The sequence below is a fragment of the Terrapene carolina genome, unplaced genomic scaffold, assembly GCF_002925995.2.
Source record: "Terrapene carolina triunguis isolate 2854851 unplaced genomic scaffold, T_m_triunguis-2.0 Scaffold120, whole genome shotgun sequence".
Taxonomy (NCBI): domain Eukaryota; kingdom Metazoa; phylum Chordata; order Testudines; family Emydidae; genus Terrapene; species Terrapene triunguis.
Window position 1 is genome coordinate 7,135,056 of NW_020664471.1, and position 22,242 is coordinate 7,157,297.

Sequence of the window (22,242 nt, forward strand, 5' to 3'; positions counted from 1 at the left end):
ATGGGCAGCAGGTTTAAAACAAATAAAAGGAAGTTCTTCTTCACACAGCACACAGTCAACTTGTGGAACTCCTTGCCTGAGGAGGTTGTGAAGGCTAGGACTATAACAGCGTTTAAAAGAGAACTGGATATATTCATGGAGGTTAAGTCCATTAATGGCTATTAGCCAGGATGGGTAAGGAATGGTGTCCCTAGCCTCTGTTTGTCAGAGGGTGGAGATGGATGGCAAGAGAGAGATCACTTGATCATTACCTGTTAGGTTCACTCCCTCTGGGGCACGTGGCATTGGCCACTGTCGCTAGACAGGATACTGAGCTAGATGGACCTTTGGTCTGACCTAGTACGGCCATTCTTATGTTCTTTTTTTTTAAATAGAGTCACGATTTTCTTGACTCAGTAAATGATTCAGAACATAATAGACACAGGATGAAATCCTGGTCCCTTTGAAGTCCAGGTGTTACCCACAGTTTTTCCAAGAAAGGTCATTCATATGATCTTGTACATATACTGAACAGGCCCAGTTACCAATTAAAAGGTGTGTGTGTATGTATTTGTATGCACACACCTTAATTGGTATGACTCGTGGAGTTTAGAGGGTATACAGCCATAGATCCAAAGACAGTCAAATATTGTGACATAAAAAGAAAAGATTACCTTATATTATGGCAATGTTGTTACTTTTTAAATTTTAAAGCAGCAGGGAACAGTGACTCATTGGAAGTTGAATACACATCCCCAGTTAAGAGGCTCCTTCATGCAATAATTAAGCTTGAGCCTGGAGTAACACATTGCCTGTAATAGGAGCCCTCTGTAGAAAAGAAAGAAAAATTGTAACTAGTCTTTTAAATCACAATAGATTGTTATTGAATTCTGTATTGAGATATAATTGTCATACAACTTTTCACTTAAAAATAAAATGATAGCTAAACTCCTTCGTTGTAGCATAACCATGTAATGCAGTTTATATTTAAAAAAATATATATTCTCAGTGTAAAAATGTTTTTTTTTATATGTACTTCTTCAGGAGTTTGACTCTGAGATGAGGAAAATAATGTGCAAGACACTTAGATTTGTTTCGCATTATTACGGAGCATCACTAGTGGTTTGTATATTCTTTTTTGTTGGGGGAGGAGAGGGATGGGCAGTATTTGTGAGACGAAACAATAATTAAAATAGATATATAAAACATCTAGATAAACATGAGATGATTGGGACAAATCAGTAAGGCTCATGATGGCTTTCTCCATAAGTGAACCTACTGAGTAGGGATGTTGGGGTCTGCAGAGGAAGTGTGGGGTATATCCAGTGAGTAAGCCAACTCTGAAGATCCACCAGTCAGAATCCCTTCAGGGGACGCACAGGGGCTATGCCCCCCATCACAGAACATGGTGTAAGCCACCCCCAGCAACATTGGTGTCCTGCACCTGGCTGCAGTATTCCAAAAGAGGATGTCTTTCCCCATAGATTTTCTGTGCAAGGTCCATTTACTGAAGCTTTATGTTAGGATGACACCATTTGTGCCTTCATATGTTATCTCCGCTACCAGATATGTTAGAGTATTACACTTCTTACACCCACAACTCTGGATCCTTTTAAGAGGTGATACAGGTAAAAGGCATAGATCACTCTTCCATCCAGGGTAAAATAATATTTTCTTAGCATAAATGGAAAACTCTATCTTGCTACTGGAATTGTTACAAATTTCTTGTATAAACTCTGGATAAAATTCCTCGTAGTGAATAAAATCACTCTGGTTAAAGGTAGTGAAAACCAAATTAACAAATCTCCTAATTAATTTTGATGAGTTTCACTCTTTTATTATGCCATATACTGTAAATATTCTGTGGTATTTATTAAGTTAATAGACTAGGCTACATGCTAGCTACTGCAGGAAAATTGGCTTAAATGAGTGTGCATACATGCTTCAAAAGTAATAGTCACAGTAGTTACAGCCCTATCTGAGCTCCCCTTGTGGACAGTCATCAGGCTGTTATATTAGACCCAAGCTTTGGATCTCACCTTTTTAAGTCTACTGAGTCTGACATCATCCAGACATTGTCTCTGAATCTGGCCTTTCAGGCACATTTTTGTGGTACAGACTCTAATGCTGGTATCCCTTCTTGGAATGTGGAACCCTGTGGTACAGCTCCCCTAGGACCCAAGACTAGAGTGGGTCTCCCCAGCAACTTAAGCATGCCCTTTCCAGAACTCCACACATGTGGGCACTCCACCTTAGTTTATCCCTTCAGGGATTTTGTGACAATATGTCTTTGTATAATCAGCACCTGGCAAGGGTTGGGCTAAAATGTACTTGTGTGTATGCATGTATTAGGATTGGTCTGGGAGGCCATATCTCAATATAGGCATAAACATGCCTCCCGTCAGCCTCTCATGGAGGACCTAGGGCGTGATCCCATTGAAGCCAATGGCAAAATTCCCATTTACTTTGATACTGCAGGTTGAGAGCCCCAGCGAGCACCTCTCAGGCCCTGTCTACCTGAGAAAGTTGCACTAGTTTAGCTTAAGATGTGATTTTAAATTGATTTAGTTAAACTGGTACAAAAAGCTAATGGACACTCACTCTTATTTCATTTTACCAGTGACTTATTTTGGTTTAGCTTAAATTGATTCCTAATCGACTTAACGTATAATGAAATAAACTTGGTTTAAACTGATATAAAAATGTCAGTACAGTCCTTTGGATTGATTTAGCATCACACCTTAAGGTAAGGCAGTGCAAACTTTCTCATGTAGCCAAGGCTTGAGAACTGTACTTTAGGTCCTCCACAAGTGAAGTTTCAGTGAAGCATGGGGGAGTTCTCAGAAAGGTCATCATAGCAGCAGCCATCCTCCACTGTGTACCAGAGCTAGAGGGTAGGTTTTTGTTCTGATTTGTGGCGTGTGCATTTGTGCACTCCTAACCAGAATTTGGCCCTTAGGATTAGATTTCACTAAATTTAGAAGAATGTTAAAGTGTCCTTTAAGCCTCTGTGTGGCCTAGGTCAGTTAAAAACATTTGATCCCTAAACTGATGTCTGGGGATCAAATCCTGATCCTACTGAAATAAGTGGCAGAAGTTCCATTTTTTTTAAGGTGCTTGCACATGTCCATTCCACTGTAGGTGTGTGTATACCTTGTGCACAGTTGTCAGAGAAGTTTTTCCCTCAGTGGTACTCGTTGGGATGGCCACGGCATACTGGTATAAGGGAGCAGAGCCGCCCTGACCCCCCTCAGTACTTTCTTACTGCCAGTGACAGTTGTTGGAGTGATCTCAGACTTGTTGGCATAAGATTCCCTCATTCCTTTGCATATATACCCTGTTATTGTTAGGAGGTAGTTAGTTAGTTAAGTTTAAGTTAGTTTTAGCTAGTTTTAGTGATAGATTTTAGTCTTAGGTCTCTTTGGACTAGTTTTCATCTTTTGGTATTGATACCAAAATGATGCTACACTCACCAGGTTTTAAGTTCTGCCGCACTTACGCTAAGCCTGTGCTGATCAGTGACCCACACCCGGCCATTTGAAATGTTTGGCAGAATCCTACATATGTGACAAATGTCAAGTTTTGTAAGGGATTTAAGCCCCACTCAAAGAAAGGTAGAGTGGCAAGGCTCAAATGTTTGCTCATGGCCGCAGCACTTTGTCCCCCATCAGACTTGTTTCATGCAAAGAATGCCCCAAGTACATCAGCCTTAGTACACAGTGCAGCGGAGATGTCTGCAAGTCCTCAGTCCCATTCAGGATATTAAAGAAAAGGCTTAGATCCTTCTCAGGCTCAATACCTCAATCGGGTATGTCGGTGCCGAAGCCTAGTAGAGGCAGAGACTCTAAGACATTCAGGGGGGAGTCTGTTGCTGGAGCAGTCTTCAGCTAAGAAGAAGGGATTGCCGCCTCCAGAGCCTGTTCCAGGTCTGTTGAGGGCATCTCCTGAAAGATCTCTGTGGCAGACCATGAGTCATTTCCTTTCCCAATCACCCCATAGTCGTATGCAGCCCCAAGGGTCCAGCTTAGTCTCTCAGTACCAGTATCCCCGGCAGTACAAGAAGGTTTACAGTTGGTACTGATACTTGCAGCACCTACCTCTCCGTGTCAGGAACTCACAGTACCATTACCTTCCAAGCTTCCACAAAGGCCACTGCAGTCAAAGGGCAAGCCTCCAATGATATCTCCAGTACTACCATCCTCAGACTCAGGCTACCTATCCCCAGTCCGAACTGGTTCTACCTCCTAATGTCAGACATTTCAGATTCTTCCTCTTCGGACTCAGAGGTGCATTCCTCTGTGTTCCATCCAAGACAGAGGGCATATTGTCCATCTTAGAATTGGGGACTGCAAATCACGCAACAGTCAAGCACTGGCCACGTCCTCTTAAGGGATGATGGGCTGGTCAAAGTTGGGACCAAGGCCCATATGAGTGTCCATTCTGGACACTGTGGGGCATCCTTCTTCTGGCTTGGACCTCCTTGCAACTTTCTCATTCTTTGTCATCAAGACTGTTATGGGAGGATTGGCACCAAGAGAAACATTATCCGGTTCCCAGTATCAAGATCGGTACCGAGCAGCCAGAAGTCACTCAGGTAGCTTCCCCACCACAAGTCATGGAACAGCCACCAACTCAGAATCTTGTGGTGTCCTCTTTTTCATCTCCAGACGAGGCTGTTGAGGCAACAAGCAAGTCACTACCACCAGAAAACCCCAGGGCTCATCAAGATCTGTTGAGAAGAGTGGCTTCTGTTCTTGACATTCAGGCAGAGGAGATGTATGAAAGCTCACACAAATTGGTGGACATTCTGGTATTGGTGGCCCCTGCCAGGGTGGCTCTGCTGATTAATGAAGCCATTATGGAGCTGGTCAGGGCACTGTGGCATACACCAGTCTCCTTACCCCCCACAGCAAAGTGAGTTTAAAGGAGGTACTGTGTCCCTTGAAAGGGCCATGAGTATTCGTCCTCTCACCCTCTTCCTGTTCGTTAGCAGCTGCCTCTTGGTGGTGGCAGCTGCTAACAAACAGGAGAGACAAGGACACCAAACATCAATGCTGAAAGGCAAAGAAGTGAAGAGACTACTTGTTTGGATTCAAACTTTATTTTATGGGGAGTCTGAAGTTTAGGATTGAAAACCTACAGGCACTACTGAGCTGCTATGACTTCACCCTTTGGGAGAACATTATAAAATTTTAAAAACAAGCTGCTAGATGACTGTAGGCGGGTGTTCAAAGTAATGGTGGATGAAGGCAAGCTGATTGTCCTGGAGAGCAGTTCTGGCAGTTTGGATGGAGCAGATGTGGTGGCTCAAACCATGGCATCAGTTGTTTCTGTGAGAAGATATTCCTGGTTACCGTCATGTGGGCTCCCCACAGAAGTCCAGCAGACCATCCAGAACCTCCCTTTCAAAGGTCCCTCTTTGTTTTCTGATAAGATGGACAATAAGCTCCATAGTGTAAAAGATTCCAGGGTGACATTAAAATCTCTTGGAATCTATACTCCTGCGACAAAGAGGAAACAGTTCCATCCTCATCAGCCATACAGACACCAAGCTTTTCTTCCCCAATCTCAAGATGCACTGAGAAGAAAGGGCAGGAGTTATAGGAGATTATATCCGTCACTCTCCTCTTCAGCATCAGTGGGCTCCTCCCATCCAGCCATCTTGTCTAAACAGACATTTTGATGCGTTGGTCAAGGACAGTGTACCAGTTACTGTAGTTCCAGCTGTTTCCCACACTTATGTTTACAAATCACTTATCCCATTTCCTAAGTGCAGGCCCATTGGATCAGTGGGTCTGGGAAATGCCCTCCAGTTCATTTCTACCCTTCCTCCCCAACCCCCTTCCTCGTACCTCTTCAGGGACCACTTTCACAAGATAGTCCTTCAGCAGGAGGTCCAGTCACTTCTTCAGGCAGGGGTCATAGAGGGAGTCCCATTGGACCTCAGGGGGAAAGGCACTGCTACTCCCTGATCCCCAAAGCAAAAAAAGATCTCAGGCCTATTTTAGATCTACCTGAATTGAACAAATTCCTGAAGAAAATAAAATTGTGCATGGTTATCCTAGCCTTGATTATCCAGTCCCTGGAACAGGGGGATTGATACACTGCCCTTCGCTTAAAGAACACTTACTTCACAACCATTCCTCAGATTTGTGCCAAATAGGTCCTTTTATCAGTTTACATTGCTCCCATTCGGTCTCTTAGCTGCTTTTCGGGTGTTCATAAAGTGTATGGCGGTGGTGGCAGCACATCTTCAAAAATTAGCAGTCCATTTGTTCCCATACCTAGAGAACTGGTTGATTGGAGGTCAGCCCAAAGCTCAGGTGTTATCCAATATATCCGTTGTCCCAGGGATGGTGCAAGGAAGTTTCGTGCCCTAGGCAAAACTTCCACCTTGCACCCCCCCCCCCCAACCCCCCCCCCCCCCCCCCCCCCCCCCCCCCCCCCCCCCCCCCCGCCCCCCCCCCCCCCGCCACCCACCCCCGCCCGGGGAGCCCCCCTCCTCCCCCGCGGCAGCTAACCCTGCCCGGGGAGTCCGCCCCAGCTCACCTCGGCTCCGCCTCCTTCGCTGAGCACGCCGGCGCCGCTCTAATTCTCCTCCTTTCCCAGGCTTGCGGCGGCGATTGGAGGAGACTTAGAGCGGGGGCTGTGTGCTCAGCGGAGGAGGCAGAGTGGAGGTGATCTGGGGCGGGGAGCGGTTCCCCTGTGCGCCCCTCCCCCGTACTGTGGGCGGCCCTCCCTGCGCCCCCCCCCGCCCCAGCTTACCTCCACTCCACTTCCTCGCCTGAGCGGGCTTTTAGGCGCCCCCAACCACTAGGCGCCCTAGGCAGCCGCCTAGTTTGCCTAAATGGTTGCACCGGCCCTGCGCTGTCCTGTCCACATTCATTGCACTGGCGCTCCTAGTAAATTGGGACAAATCTATTCTAAAACCTGTACAGAGGATAGAGTTTATTGGAGTGGTCTTATGCTCCACAAAGGCCAAGACTTTGCTACAACAATCCAGGTTCGAAGCACTTTGGGGCTTGGTGCTGTGATGGGAAGCATATCCTCTCACTACAGTATGCAGCTGCCTCAGCCTCCTGGGTCACATGACACTGTGTACCCATATGGTTCAACTCATCAGGCTGCATCTTAGAAAGCTGCAAACATAGCTAGCATCAGTGTGTGCCCCAAACTGTCATCTTTTGGACAAGGTAGTTCGAGTGCCAGTGTCAGTTCTGTCATCTCTGGATTGGTGGATGGACCCTCTGGAAGTCTTTGTGTGGGGGGGCCCTTTATACTCCTGCTACCAACCCTCACTTTAGTCAAAGATACATCTGCCCTGGGTTGGGGGACTCATATGAGGTCCTTGCAGACTCAAGGTCTCCGGGCACCTTGGGATCTAATGGCTCACATATTTGTCACTGTTCAGAGAGACTCCAAGCCACTTCCATGTTTGTCTGCTTATGAATTACCTACAGTGGAATGCACATGTTCAAGCACTCGAAGAAAAAATGGTTATCTAACTTTCTGTAACTGTTGTTCCTTGGTATGTGTTGTACATGTGCATTCCATGGCCCCCCTTCCTTTCCCTCTCTATCGGAATCTATCTGGTATGAAGGAACTTCAAGGGGCGGAAGTGGCTCCACCCTCTTATACCAGCATGCAGTGGCATATGGTGACAGAAGGGCTCTCAAGTTGTCCCAATGGGTATCGCTGAGGGAAAAAGTTCTCCCAAATATGTACATGAGGAACGTGCACACCTACAGTTGAATGCAAACATCTTGAAACAGTTACAGAGAAGTAGGTAACAGTTTCTTTTCTTCGTCAGAATAGGATTTGGCCCTGGAAGATATAGGCTTGCTGTTGAAAAACAAGTCAGAAGCTGAGAGAGGATGCTGCTTGAAAAAGCGTTTTAGGAGCCCTCTTCCGAGTAATTTGTACTATCAACCCTTATCCTGCCACTGACTGTAAAACTGCTTTTTATCATATGATTTAAGTCGCAAGAGAACATGTTTATAGTTGTTTGTTATATTACAGCTCTCAGTGTTCATGGTATTCTGGACAATTTTCACTGTAGTTGAAAGGTTTAATAATTCATTAGTCTTTTGCAAAAGGTCTGTCTCTCTTAGTTTAAACTGTATAAATAAAAAATGTGAGCCCATACATTATTGCAGAATTCCATCTTCTGTTCTTTCTTGAATGCAGGTTTTAATTTTGTCTTGAGATCTGTAGTCACTGACAAATACATTAGTCCTTTAAACAGAGTGGGGCAGATTTGGATGCCAAATACCAGTGTAAATTGGGAGTAACTGTAATGAAGCCAGTTAATTTGCACTACTGTAACTGAGGCCTGGTCCACACTAGGAATTTACATTGGTATACTTACATCTCTAAGGTGTGTGAAAAATCCACACCCAAGAGACATAGCTATATTGACCTAACCCCTGGTGTAGACAGTGCTAGGTTGATGGAAGTATTTTTCCATCAACCTAGCTACCGCCTCTCGGGGAGGTGGATTACCTAAATTGATAGGAGAATCCCTCTCATGGGTGTAGGTAGCATCTACACTGAAGTACTACAGTGGTGAAGCTGTGCTGCTGTAGCATTTTAAGTGTAGAAAAGCCTTGATGTTAGACTGTGGCCCAGTTTCTCTAGCTGTAATCCTCACTTGCACAAAACCTAATTTACGTTACAAATTTCTGTGATGAAAGAGCCTAACGTGCTTTATTCTTTGATTTCTTTTAGTTTACCAGCAAATCTGAGGCCCTCCTGCTGAAAGCCCGTGTTCTTATTAATCATTTGGCATTTGGCTTTGACAGAAGGTAACAGCTACTCTCCCCTAATATTGACCGTTTTGCACAGAGTTTATTGTTGGCTATTTGTAAATGTCTTTTCAAAGCTAGGTTTTCAGCCCCAAAGTCATCAAAATATATTGTCTCCAACGATGCCATCTGTAGAAGATTCTCACTCTTGAATTCTTAGTCTTGGGTCTTGGCAGCTTAGCACAAAGCAGAGGGGGAGGGATAGCTCAGTGGTTTGAGCATTGGCCTGCTAAACCCAGGGTTGTGAGTTCAATCCTTGAGGGGGCCACTTAGGGATCTAGGGCAAAATCAAAATTGGTCCTGCTAGTGAAGGCAGGGGGCTAGACTCGATGACCTTTCAAGGTCCCTTCCAGTTCTAGGAGATGGGATATCTCCATTAATTTAAAAGATGGAACTCCCTATGTTCTTAAGGATTTTTGGTCCCTAAAGAGAGTAGTAGTGGAGAGGACCACAAGCCACTACCAACCACCCTTGATCATGTTTTTTAGGTGTATTTGGAGCCAAATATAAAGCTTAGCTTTGGCCTATATAGTGTAACTATTTGACAGGTATTTGATTACTAATATGAACTTGGTTTCTTTTTTTAATCTGTTTAGCAAATCCATATCAGTGGATCAGAATAAACCATTGTTTATCCCAGCAGGATTGGATTCTCTAAATCAAATAGGTTGGTGACCTTCTTATCCAACATTTTTATTGCTCAAATAGCTTATTAAAATGAGAGGAAACAAGTTTAAAACAGATAAAAAGAAATACTAATTTATACAAAATGGATTTAAACTGTGGAACCTGTGTTACATTACATTATTGAGGCAAATAGCTTAGTAAATTTAAAAGAAGGATTAGAATTTTATATTCCTAAGAAAAGCTTGTGTGGTTACACTAGTTAAGATAAAAATTGTAAGGGTTTTTGGGCTTCATAATTCTAGTTGTGAATTGATAACTGGTTTGCGTCAAGAAGAAAATACCCTTTGTAAAGTCTTACACAGTTAGTTTCATAATGGGGGACTTATACCTTCTTCAAGCTCATCTGCCACTTGTCACTGTTGAAGACAGAATACTATACTAGAAGGATCATTGGCTTGACATGATATGGTAATTTCAGTATTGTTGGGACAACATGCTGATGTCCTTCTATATCATGCTGTGATCTTTAGGACCACCACCTGCCTCTGACAGTGATATTGGAAAACTGCATGCACATACACCTGTGGATTTGTGGAAAAAAATATATGAGAAAACATTTCCACCTAAGGTATGTATTTTTATTTTTGCTGGACAGCTCCTTTCTCCATTCAGAACAGATGAGTAATGCCTCCCATCTGTGGAATTCAGAGGCAGTTCAGTACTGTTGCTGGAAACTGCAGGACTAAAGGTCTGCCCTTTAGCTTAGGCATCAGAATTTCTGCTGCTGGCGGCAGAGCCAGTTTGCATTTCGATTTCTCCTGACCACTTTATTTTATAACTTAATTTTTATTTGCTTTTGTGTAGTAGTGACTTAATTTCAACGTCTGCGTCCTCATTCCTTCTTCTCAGCTGAAGAATCAGTGGAACACTGAGGCTTTAAACCTCTGGTTTATCTGAAATAGCACCCCTCAAGTGGGCTTCCGTCTCCCCCATCCCCCAGAAGTAGAGAAGCCCTGCAAGCACTGACTCAAATTCAAGACATGCTATAGGTAGCTTTTCTGGAGCCTCTCAGGTTGAACTATGCCCTGCTGCCACAAGCCTTCCCTCTGCCACTGTGTGGGGCTTTCAGTTGGACTGGCGTGCTAGGGCTTTACTCCTAGCCCAAAGCAGCTACTCCACTGTGGCAAGCATTGACCAGGAGCATGAGGATTTCCAAGGAGATGCGAACCCCTTGCAGCCTGCTATGGGGTAAGTCTGGCAAACTCCAGAGCCTTCAGGTCCCAAAAAGACAAAACAAGCATTCCTTTCGTAAGTGTTCCCTTTGTAAATCAAGTTTGGATTGTTTTCTAAAAGATCTGCTCTATGAATTATTTGGGGGAAATTCTGTGGCCTGTGTTATACAGGGGGTCAGACTAGATCATCACAGTGGTACCTTCTGGACTCAGAATCTATGAATAAGGAAGTAATTAGTATTGTTAATGAGCAAGTGTGTAAAAATCAAGGTATAAACTTTTTTCTTTTGCCTTCCCACCCTGAGGGGCTGTTTGCTGAGTCTTTTCTCCTATATTAGGCTCTCTAATAGTGTTGTATATCAGGATCACTGTCCCTCTCTCACCGTGCAGCATGTCTGGGCATATAGAAACATTTCTTATTATTCCTGGGGAAATTCTGCACCACTGCGCATAGGCAGAATTCATATCCCCCACAGATTTCTTTGCTTCCCTGCAGAAAAATTACTTTCTGACAGGGAAGCAAAGGGAAGCTGCAAAAGTAGTTATACACCAGTCCCTAGCTGTGCAGGTACATTGTTTCAGACACCCAGAGCAGCCAGCGGAGAGGTAAATCACCGCAGGGCTGGGGACATCCCAGCTAGTGGCTCCTACACTGAGCTGGGATCAGCAGCTAGTCCTGGCTGGGCTGGAGGAAGGAGAGGACGGGACTTCCTCTTCACCTGCAAGAAGTGTCTGGGGCTGTCAGATCCACCCCGAGAAACCTCCCCCAGCTGCAGGAAGCTCAGCATCCTCCCCTGCTTCTTGCTCATCGCTCTGCAGCTGCGGGGGAAGGGGTCATTGTATGGGGAGCTGCTCCCCCATCTGCCCAACCCCCGAGCATCTGGACCTCCCATACCCAGACACCCCTGCCAAGCCTCACCCCGTATACCCAGAACCCCCCTAGTCCTCCATACCCAAACCCCACCCCACTGAACCTCAACCCCTGCATCTGGAGCCACCTGCACCCAGACCCCCTGCTTCCAGACCCCTACCCCTGCACCCAGACCACCCCCCACTGAGCTCCCTGCACTCAGACCCCCATCCTAACAAGCCCCAACCCCCTGCACCACCCTGAACCCCCACATCCAGACACCCACACTACTGACTCCCAACTAGCTGCACCCAGACCCCCACCCCACAAAGCCCCACTCCTCCAGCCCTCAGACCCCACTGCTGCTGAGCCCCCCCCAACCAGACCCCTCCGTGAGCCCCAACCACCTTCACCTGGAAGCCCCTACAGAGTCCCATTGCCCCTGCATCTGGGAACACCCCCCCCCAATGAGCCTCTGTGCATCCAGATCCCCTGCTGAGCTGCCTGCAGCCAGATTGTCCCACACAGAATCTTCTCACCACACACCTGGATCCCCCCACACTGAGCCCGTCCACACTTGGATCCTGCCTGGTTGAGTCTATCTGCCCCACACCTCGTGCGCCTGGCATAGAGGGGCAGGGTGCAAGGGTATTTCTGGGGCAGGCCCAGGCCTTGTGCTGTGTCAGGGTCGGGTGCAGCCTCACCACTGAGTCCGTGTCCTGGGTGGGGATGTGTGGAGGCTGCAGGGTGATCTCCCACCTTCGTAAAACCAGTGGCCTGTGCTCCCCACTGCCATGCAGGAGCCTCTGCATTTCTTAACTGACAAATAAAACTTGCAGAATTTTAAAATATTGTGCGCAGGATATTTAATTTTTTGGCGCAGAATGCCCTCAGAAGTATCTTCTGTCTGTGAGGTCCTGTCCCATGAAGCAGCACAATGAGAATTGTGCCTGTCTGGTTTTCAGTCACGGACCTTTACTCTACTAGGGAAAGAGGCTTAAGGATGGGAATGGGTTTCTCTTCACCTTTCCATAGGCTGGCTCCTCATTAAAGCATATGATGCACTCTAGGAAGTCTGTGCCCAAAATAGAGGTATAATAGGACTCAATTCCCCATGCAGCTTCACCATCATGGAATTACTGGGGGGAGGGATGGGGTAAGTGAGTAATCTCCCATGTTCACAGTAACTCATCATTTACTGATTTAAAGCCCAGAATGGTACTTGGTCTCTCCTGAAGTACTCAAATGGGTGCTAGTCATCCTGGGGAAGCAGGCAGGCTTCCATTCAGGCATCAGTGCAATCCAGTGGGCTGTTTCCACAATCAGGTATTTGTCCCAGTATCTCTCCTCAGTTAAATAGTCTGACATCAGGTTGAGTAGTGTGCTACGTCCTTCCTATAAACAAGTAGGCAAAAACCTCTCCCAGGACAGGAAGAGAATGTCTCAAAAGGAACTCATTAATAACAGTAATAGTAATAAATATCTTCCTCTTCAAGCAGAATGAGGTACACATTTTTCCGTACTCACCTCCTTGTGAGGACACCTCATAAAATCCAGATGGGTACTTCTGGTTAAAACAAAGTGTTGAACTAAGACATAGTCCCCTTCAGAAGGGGACTTTCTTCCAAAAGATCCCATAGACCATAAGAGTGAGGAAAGTACAATGAAATTTCAAAGACTTAACTAGCCATTAAGACCACAAGTGTTGCCTGTATTTAAGAAGGAAAACCTATCTCATGGCAAGCAAGTGGCTTGTCATATAGGCACTTGCTTGAGTGAGAGAGGTCTTGAGTTCATATTCTGGTCAAGTCCTTGCAGTAGTATGCAAAATGTCTTTTATCTGGCAATTTTTCTTGGGTCCTGGTGTTATTTGTGACAAGAACAGTGGCTCCTAGGGTGACCAGATGTCCTGATTTTATAGGGACAGTCCCGATATTTGGGGCATTTTCTTATATAGGCACCTATTACCCCCAAACCCCTGTCCCGATTTTTCACATTTGCTATCTGGTCACCCTAGTGACTCCTAACTCAGTGGCTACAAAGCAACCATGTTCATACCTATGAATAGCAATCAGTCATCCCAGCAGATACCCTTTGCATCCAAACTTACAGGTGTGAGGCTTTTGGGGAAAATATAAAAAGAAATAGTAATTGAGAAAGCAGGGAGGCCCTAAGTCTCACTATCAAAGCCAGCATAGCCATCTGTTAGTCACTACCTACACCATAGGTATTCAAGTAGAGACTAGTCTCCTACTAAAAAATAAGATATATATATGGAGCAGAAACTTCCAATGAAAACCTAGGCACACTTTCTTCCCAAATCAACAAAATTCTCAGTAAGGGGAAGATAGAATGAGCATTTGTATATACAGGGAATCTTCCTTTTGATCTACCCTCTGCACCTAAGAAATGGCTCATAGTAGTCACAACAAAGCTCAGATTGCAAGTATATTCATTCACGGACAACATCACAGTCAGTGCTCTTTCCAGAGAAACAGACTCACATAATTTACCAGATGGTGGAAAAGATTCAGACCTACCAAGTGTTCAAAATCAAGAACTTTTTGAGACCAATGCAAAGAATCGTATTAGCCATTTCCTGGCAGCTGTCAACTGTAGCCAGTTGTCTCCAGCAATTAGGATGGTTGGTGCCACAGAATCATGTGGCCATGAAGACATAGAACCTCACCAGATGTAGTGCAAAATTAGGTGTCATTCCCAGATCATGTCCAGATGTCCCATTATGAACAGGTAAGTGCAATTAACTTGCAGAAAGCTAACCCAATCTTCACTCTATACCCTTGTATACTTGTATAGTCACTACGGAAGCAAACTTCACAAGGTGGGGAGCAAACCTGGAAGACAAGATGACACAGGGGTTATGGCCCCTCACTCAGGAAAAGGAAAGCATCCAGTTCTGTTAAGTGCACACTTTGTGCTGTACAGTTAAATTTCACAGTACAAGTATTTTTAGTTCACTTTAACAGGTCTGCCAGTGTTGTGTCTGAACACCAATATAGGAATGGCCCATACGAGATCAATACCGGTGGTCTGTCAAGTCCAGAATTCTGTCTCTGATTGTGGCCACTACCTGCTCTTTCCGAGGAAGGTGCAAGAAACCCTGTAGTGAGCATTTATGGAATAATTTGTCCACGGTGGACATTTCCTCATTCTTCCTGATAATTAGAGGTTGGCTTGTACTCTGAAGCATGAATGCTTATATCCATTTCAAAACCAGGAAGTAAGCAGTGTTAATCTGAGGTGATAGAAATAATGTCACAGACAGAGAAGAATTTGCTACCTTTCAAGACTGTTCGCGTACAGGATCCAGAAAAGAGAGCTGAGGTTGTCTTCCGTGGGCCCTGATAGTATGTTTTTTTTACTTGATAGACCACTAAGGAACCTCCATTGCACCTGCAGAAAAGACCAAACTGCTGGGGATGAATCTTGTGGCCTAAATACTAAGTTTGCTGCTTCACAAATGAATATATTGCATTGAATTGTCTGAGTGATGGATGATAAATGCTTATTTTCTTGCATGCATTTGCAAGACCTGTATTATGTTCCTCAGACTCTTTACTAAGTATTCTGTTAAAGCAGTGAAAGTTAAACTTTATGATTTGGTGTTTTTTATACTTTTATTTTTTTCTTCAAATTTCAGAGTACTAGGGACTTAAAAGATGTCAATGACCCTGCCCAGGATCCACAGTATGCTGAGTATGAAGTTGATGCAATGCGAACTCAGAAGAATCAGGTACATTATTGTGTTGCTACTCATGTTACTATAATCAGCTGCCCCTAATACTCATTAGCATTTATAAGGCAGTTAGTATGTATACCCATAGAATCTACATTTGGCTTTTGAGAACCAAACTGAAACCATCTCACCCTAGTTGGTTGATCTTTCTCCTCTCTTCTCACTCTTGGAATGTGATCGTGACCAGCACTTAGACATTGTCTAACAGTCCTGTGTCTTGTTGTTGGGTCAGACATGAACAGTTCATTGGCTACCTTCCGTGACTCCTCTTCAAGTATGCTTCTAACAGTATTGTTATTAAAAAAAATTTCTTTCAGCATAAGAGGCAATAGAGTCTGTTCCCCTAGATCTGGGCTTCAATTCTGCCATGTTTTGGAGAAATGGGGAGATTGGTTGCAAACATTTGGGTTCACTGATTCTCTTTTGCTGGGAATAAGGCAGGAAAATAAATTGTGCAAAAATTTCATGCTGGTTGTAAATCAAGACTGAGATGTTCAGTCTCATTTATGTTGGTTTGCCTTGCAATGATTCTCAGGAGGGGATAGGTGTAGGGCAGGATTCCTATCTGCTTTCACTTCATGCTCTTTAGTACAAGATCAGGGGCTAATAAAGTTATCTCCATCCACAGTATAATTAAAGACGAGCCTTGCTCATCCTTCTGATTGTGCATGTTTAACCAAGCTGACAGTACTCTGAGTTTAAAAGGAGGGGTCTGCTGATATTGAAAAACTGGGCATTTTCTATGAGGGACCCTTAATTGCGGAAATGGTTCCTCCTTTGGTCCACCCAAGCCCAATGAGGCGTTAGTTATAGAACACGGGCAAATAACCCAGGAAATAGTGTTGGGATGTGGGAGTTTTACATTTTTTTCGTCTACATTTTTTATTTTAAGTTGGTGTTTGTGAAGGGTACTGTATTGATGGTCTTGGTGACTGAAGTTCTTCATTAACAGCAAAGGGAATCTATCCTGACATGTTGCATGTAACCCTTCTGCCAGGTGGAGCCAGCAGCAACAAGGGCTGGGTTCAGTATCTAGGGGTTGCTTTTCAACAATACAACACAAAACTGGCTTGAGCCCCCACCCAGTGGGGACAATTACACACCACCCCCTGAGTGCCTCTAAGAGGCAATACTTCCCCTCTCGCAAGAACAGAGTTTGAGTGTAGCAAAAACTTTTAATAAAAGGAGGAAATTCACTCAGCATTAATTTGGGAAAACACCACATCTAGGGTTCATAAACACAAACCATGAGCAAAACACCCACCCCCAAGTAAGTTGGGCAGTGTCCTTTTCTTCTCAAGGTCTTAAGTCCAGCAACCCACAAGTCCCTTCAACGTGCTCGTCCCTTCTCTGTACCCCACTCACAGTTGCTGTCCTTGGCCAGTGCAGCCCCAGAGTTCAGAGGTTCATCCGCAGAGTTCACCTCCAACCCTGTTTAGAAGGCGGGAGTGGTGGTAGAGGAGATACCTTACATGCTGAACTGCTCGGGCACTTGCTCATCGCCCCTACGGCCGATTGCCAGGCCTCTGCTGTGGCCCTCTCCACTAGCTTCTCTTCTGGCTGCTTGCCATGACTCTGCCAGCCGCCCTTGCTGGCCGCTTGCCACGCCTCTCTGCCAGCAGCCCACTCACCAAGATGTCCCCACACACACACACTTAAGACAGCTCTCAGTGATTTCAGCTGTTAGTGGGGGAGCCTCACTGCTGGTGCACACTGGGCAGTCTCTTGCAATAGAGACACTGTTCCAAAGTAGGTCTAATACTTAGACCTAGGTATCAGTGATTTCAGCTCTGCAGCATGTAACAAAACTCTCAGTTGAGTCTAAATTAGCTCTTTTATTATATCAAGGAGAGAGGAAGGGTCAAATGGGCCCCACCCTCTCTCAGCTGATTGGGCTTTGAAACCCGTGTCCCCTGCCTAGTGAGCGCTGTTCAGTTGAGGGTGAGTCCCTCCATTGGGATATGCCAGGTACAGTTCTGCTGCCCTCGGTTCACGCAACAAGGATAACAACACTTTATTACTCATGCCCCAATAACAAGGAGACTGGGGATCCAACACCAGCCACAAGTGATGATTTGGGCACGCACTCCTATCATGCTGACCACCTAGGCAGTATGGGTGTGTCCATGCAAACAAGATCAGCTTCTGAAGTCTTTTTCCACAGCTCACCACTAGATGTCAGGAGAGAGCTCATCCAGACTCTGCTTACATGCATAAGCCTTGAATTACAGGAACCACCTGTAAGTGTGAAAGGATAGGTCAGTCTGTTTCCCATTTATTCCTTAGCATCTCTGCTCTGTATGCCAACAAGTTTGCCATTTGGATTTGATGATGTAGAAACCTGTCCACTGGAAACTGGCCTGAGACTACGAAGCTCTCTTCCTGTAGGTAGAGCCCCTTGGAATTCTTTTTATTTTTTATAACTTTTCATTTTATTTTTTGGGATTTTTGTTTTATTACTCCTGGGGTGATAAAACATAATTCCTGAAAAAATCCTGTTTGGAAGGGGACCTGGAGAGTGAGCCCACCCTGCACTCATCCCACAGCAGAGGCACCTGTCCCACAGGACTGGTCCCAGCTCCCCTCTGTGGACGCTGTGATCTGGCACCTGCCTACCTTAGTGGTGCTCTGACCCCATTTGCCAGGTCACAGTGCTTAGGGAGCCAGGCCCAGTCCTGCAAGGCAGGAGCCGTAGGAGCTGCCAGGTGAGTTTTTTCATTTGATGTCATTAGTTACATTCTTTTTCATTTTATATTGTATTCTTTGACATTTGCAAAACATGTGGGACTCTGCCTATAGGACACCAAACAGTCCAACAGTGTGTGACAAAATTCCTCCTCTATCTTGGTGGGTCCTGCGCTTATTGGCAGATTTTCTTGCCTCAGAGATTCACCATGTGGGTTGGGGAACAGCCCAGAGACCTTCCCCTCTGGAAGAACCCACAGTCCAGGTCAATTGGGAAGTTTGGGGGGAACCCGGGCCCGCCCTCTACTCTAGGTTCCAGCCCAGGGCCCTGTGGACTGCAGCTATCTATAGTGCCTCCTGTAACAGCTGCATGACAGCTACAACTCCCTGGGCTACTTCCCCATGGCCTCCTCCAAACACCTTCCTTATTCTCACCACAGGACCTTCCTCCTGGTGTCTGATAACGCTTGTACTCCTCAGTCCTCCAGCAGCACACCCTCTCAGCTTCTTGCTCCCAGCTCCTCACACTCGCACCACAAACTGAAGTGAGCTCCTTTTAAAACCCAGGTGCGCTGATTAGCCTGCCTTAATTGATTCTAGCAGCTTCTTCTTAATTGGCTCCAGGTGTCCTAATTAGCCTGCCTGCGTTAACTGGTTCTAGCAGGTTCCTGATTACTCTAGTGCAGCCCCTTCTCTGGTCACTCAGGGAACAGAAAACTACTCATCCAGTGACCAGTATATTTTCCCTCTACCAGACTCCTGTACCCCACTGGTCTGGGTCTGTCACAAGTGGTAACAAATTTTGGTTACCATTAACATGGGCTGGCTTTGTATCCTATTACCAATGTCCTGAGCCATCCAATCCTACTCATTAGCTCGGGCCTAGCATAATATTTTCTGCTTGGGGATGGGAGCACGTGACTTGTCATTGTCATTTTTTTATTTAGTACAATTTCACATTTTGATTGTGAAAATAATGTGTTTCATGCAGTTCTGTTTACTACTTTACAAGGACACTTTATTGTTTAGATGGGTGAAGACTGTTTCACGCAGCTTTGGTACCTTCTTTTCACAAAACTAGACTAGGTTACTTGGTTTAAAGTAGGTTACTTTGGTTTAAACAAAGTTTTATAACAGTCATCTAAGATGGTAGACGTGGAAGACCTTTGAAAAGCTATGACTATAAAAGGCTAGATATCATAGTTTTTCCAGCAACCCCTCCTAAGATGAAAGATACGTTTACAGAAATGCACTGCAACTAATCTAAAGTAATCCCACATTTATTGTAGCTAATTTAATCTTTTAGCATACCGGTAAAGATGAGCCTAATGATTATATTAATATTGCTATCATAGTTATATAGTGTTTACTTATTGCCAAGGAATAACCTGTAAGTAAATATGCACACTGCAGACTACCTCAGGTATGCTAGGTTACTTAAGACAATCAACCTGCAGTTACCTGTCCAAGGATATTCATATAAATCATACTGTATGATATAAAAAATAAATGAGTTTAGAATTCCTTATGGACTTTGAACTTACATATCTGTATTTAATTGTTAACCCAATACAGTGATTGTATATGTCTGTTATGTTAACAGTTGTCTTAGAGATCATTGCATATTAAAGCAATTTTTAATCTATATGCTAATATGGAATTTATAGGCTAATTTCCTACTAAATATCTTGAGCTTACAATTGTATTAAACTTGTTATTATAGATAATATTTTTATCTAGTAAAACAAGATACTGGTAGGTGTTGATTAAATCATACTGAAAATTAATTTTCTGGTTTTAAGCGAAAAAAGACTGTTTTTTAAAAGACTTCTGTCTGTTTTTAAGGGCATTGGAAGTCAACGCAGCTTCTTTTAGTGGTACTGCTACAAAAAAAAATCTAGACATTAAATGAGAAGTTTCATTCAAAAGAAAATTACTTTAGTTATCTGCAGTTGTTTCCTAAAATTTTCTATCTTTATGTTCAATTATTATAAGATTATTGCTACATTTACACTGTTTTTATGAAAATAACCTTTTATGATCTTTGAATTTCATTTGATGTTAAATGCAGTAAGATAGCAGTATACATCTAAAAGAAAACAGTGCTCTGGCTACATTCAATTTTTAAATGTCTGAACATTTCCCATAACTATGTGAAAATGGGTATTGAAACCATTCCTATCTTAACAGGAAAATATTACATGCTGTAGAAATCTAATTTTCTTTCTTTTTAGATTCTTATATTCAATAAATTGTTATGGTATATCTTTTTAAATACAGAGCGGAACATTTATACAAAAATTTATACCATAAAACAATGCTTTGTGTTTCTCAGAGAGTCATTCAGATACTGTAGAATACATTTGTTTTTCAATTTAAGTATACACTTTCATTTAAACACATTTATTTCAAATTATTTCATGTGCAGTTTTGGACTCAGGGTGACAGTCCGTTTGTTTCATTTTCCTTTAGAGCTTTGTACTAAGCCGTTACAACAAAATTTAGCCGGGACCATGTCTACCCTTGTGTTGGTACAGCACCTAGCATAATGAAACCCCATTCCTGGTCAGGGCTTCTTGGTACCATTGTAATATAAATTATAGGTGACATGTAGCAAAGCCTGTAGTTACAGTTGTCCAACACGTCCAATTATAAGATGCTGTTTTCAGCTATTTACAACTTTGCCAAATTTTAGCCATTCTGAAATTTGCTGTGCTGGCTGCCTGCCTCAGGCTGAGGGTTTTTTTGGGAAAGTTTCAGCAAAAATGGTTCATCCATTTCCTGCAATAATATTAGGGGAAAATACATTGTTCTTCAAGGAGTGTTTCTGTGGGTGCTCCGCTTTTAAGTGAATCAGTGCCCCTGTGCATGTAATCACAGATTTTTAGTAGCAGTGCCTGCTTGTGTTGCACATGTGCTGTCCCCATCTTGTGCCGCCTCTGGCTGTTACATAGCGCTGTGCGACCAACCCCCCTCAGTTCCTTCTCTGCCGCCCTCGGCTTGAGACAGAGCACTGAGCAGTGCCTCTGTACTTTATCTTTTCTCTACTTTTTACTTTAGAATACTAGTTAGCTAATCAATAGTTAGTCAGTAGTCTACTTCCTCTTTCTCATTTATTTTTCTTTAAAAAAAAAACTTTTTTCTTATCTTAGGAATTTAAGTTTCAATTATTAGGATACCCCTCAGTGTAGTATAGTTACCCTCCCTCACAGGAGAAACCATACTCTGAGGGGCATGCCCAGGTCCCCAGGTTTTAAACATTGCCTCACTTGCCACTCCTCAATCCTGGTGTCTTACAGGCACTCACAATGTGTCTGCTGCCTAGGTGAGACACACATATCTCAAAAGTGTTCCCACTGCCATAATTTGAAAGCCCATGCCAGGAAACGAGAGACATACAGCTAAAACTTCTTATGATGGAGAAGTCTTTGTGCCCTGGATCCGATCCGGGATCATGGACCTCTCCTGGACAACGGTCTCCCACGGCAGCATCTGACAGAGGTTCCCCTCCACTCTTTCAGGGGAAGGAGCACTCTGCCAAAAAGGCAACAAAGAAGCGGGCTCCAACCTCCCTTTCTCAGGAATTCGCCAAAAAGCAGCGTTCCCCAACTTGGCATTGAGACCAACTGCTAACCGCATTAAGACCATCCACCTCTGAGGTAGCAGGACCATCAGGTACTGTGGGGACTGTGTAAGCCAAAGACCCTAAGCAGGCTGGCTGAAAAAAAGGCATTAAAGGGAGTCCTACAATCCCTGGCTCAGTACCACCAGAACTTCTCAAACATGCTACACTGAGCAGCTCAGTAGTGCTACAGGCTATGGCACCATCTTCTCCCTCTACAGTACATAGTGTATGACCCTCAGCACCAAAAACTGCAGCAAAGGCATTGATATCTCCAACAACACTTCTCGATACCGATGCTCTCAGTACTGCAGCAATTTCTCCACCACAAAAGAACTTCTGGGGCGTCTCCTTGGCACCGAATCTCCACACCTCGGTGCTGACCTCACTCCAGCACGTTCAGTACTGAGCTAATTCACCACACCACCCAGATCAGCTCCTCCTTTATCCAGTGACGAGGACGATAAGGATGAAGGGGAAATGTACTCCTCCCATCGCTCTTTGCCTGTCCACGCAGCTACCAGACCAGGTCCCCCAGAGCACCATGAATACCACCCAGCACCTGAAACTCAAGGCTGGTACAGACACTCATGCATGCTGCCACCCATGCCATTTCCACCACAGTGGCCTTACTGGGACCCATGTGCAGTGTACCACCAATGCTACCCTAAGCCTCCCTGTCCACA

The 22,242-nt window shown here is 44.4% G+C and overlaps 1 protein-coding gene across 1 annotated transcript in view; it reads left to right on the forward strand.

The window, feature by feature from the left end:
* DYNC2LI1 (dynein cytoplasmic 2 light intermediate chain 1) overlaps positions 1–22,242 on the forward strand; it is a 59,453-nt gene that overhangs the window by 20,627 nt on the left and 16,584 nt on the right. The window contains exons 8-12 of the mRNA XM_026652571.2: positions 1,024–1,101; positions 8,707–8,783; positions 9,380–9,450; positions 9,941–10,038; positions 15,154–15,246. Of these exons, the coding sequence (XP_026508356.1) occupies positions 1,024–1,101; positions 8,707–8,783; positions 9,380–9,450; positions 9,941–10,038; positions 15,154–15,246 (417 nt within the window). The remainder of the gene's footprint in view (positions 1–1,023; positions 1,102–8,706; positions 8,784–9,379; positions 9,451–9,940; positions 10,039–15,153; positions 15,247–22,242) is intronic.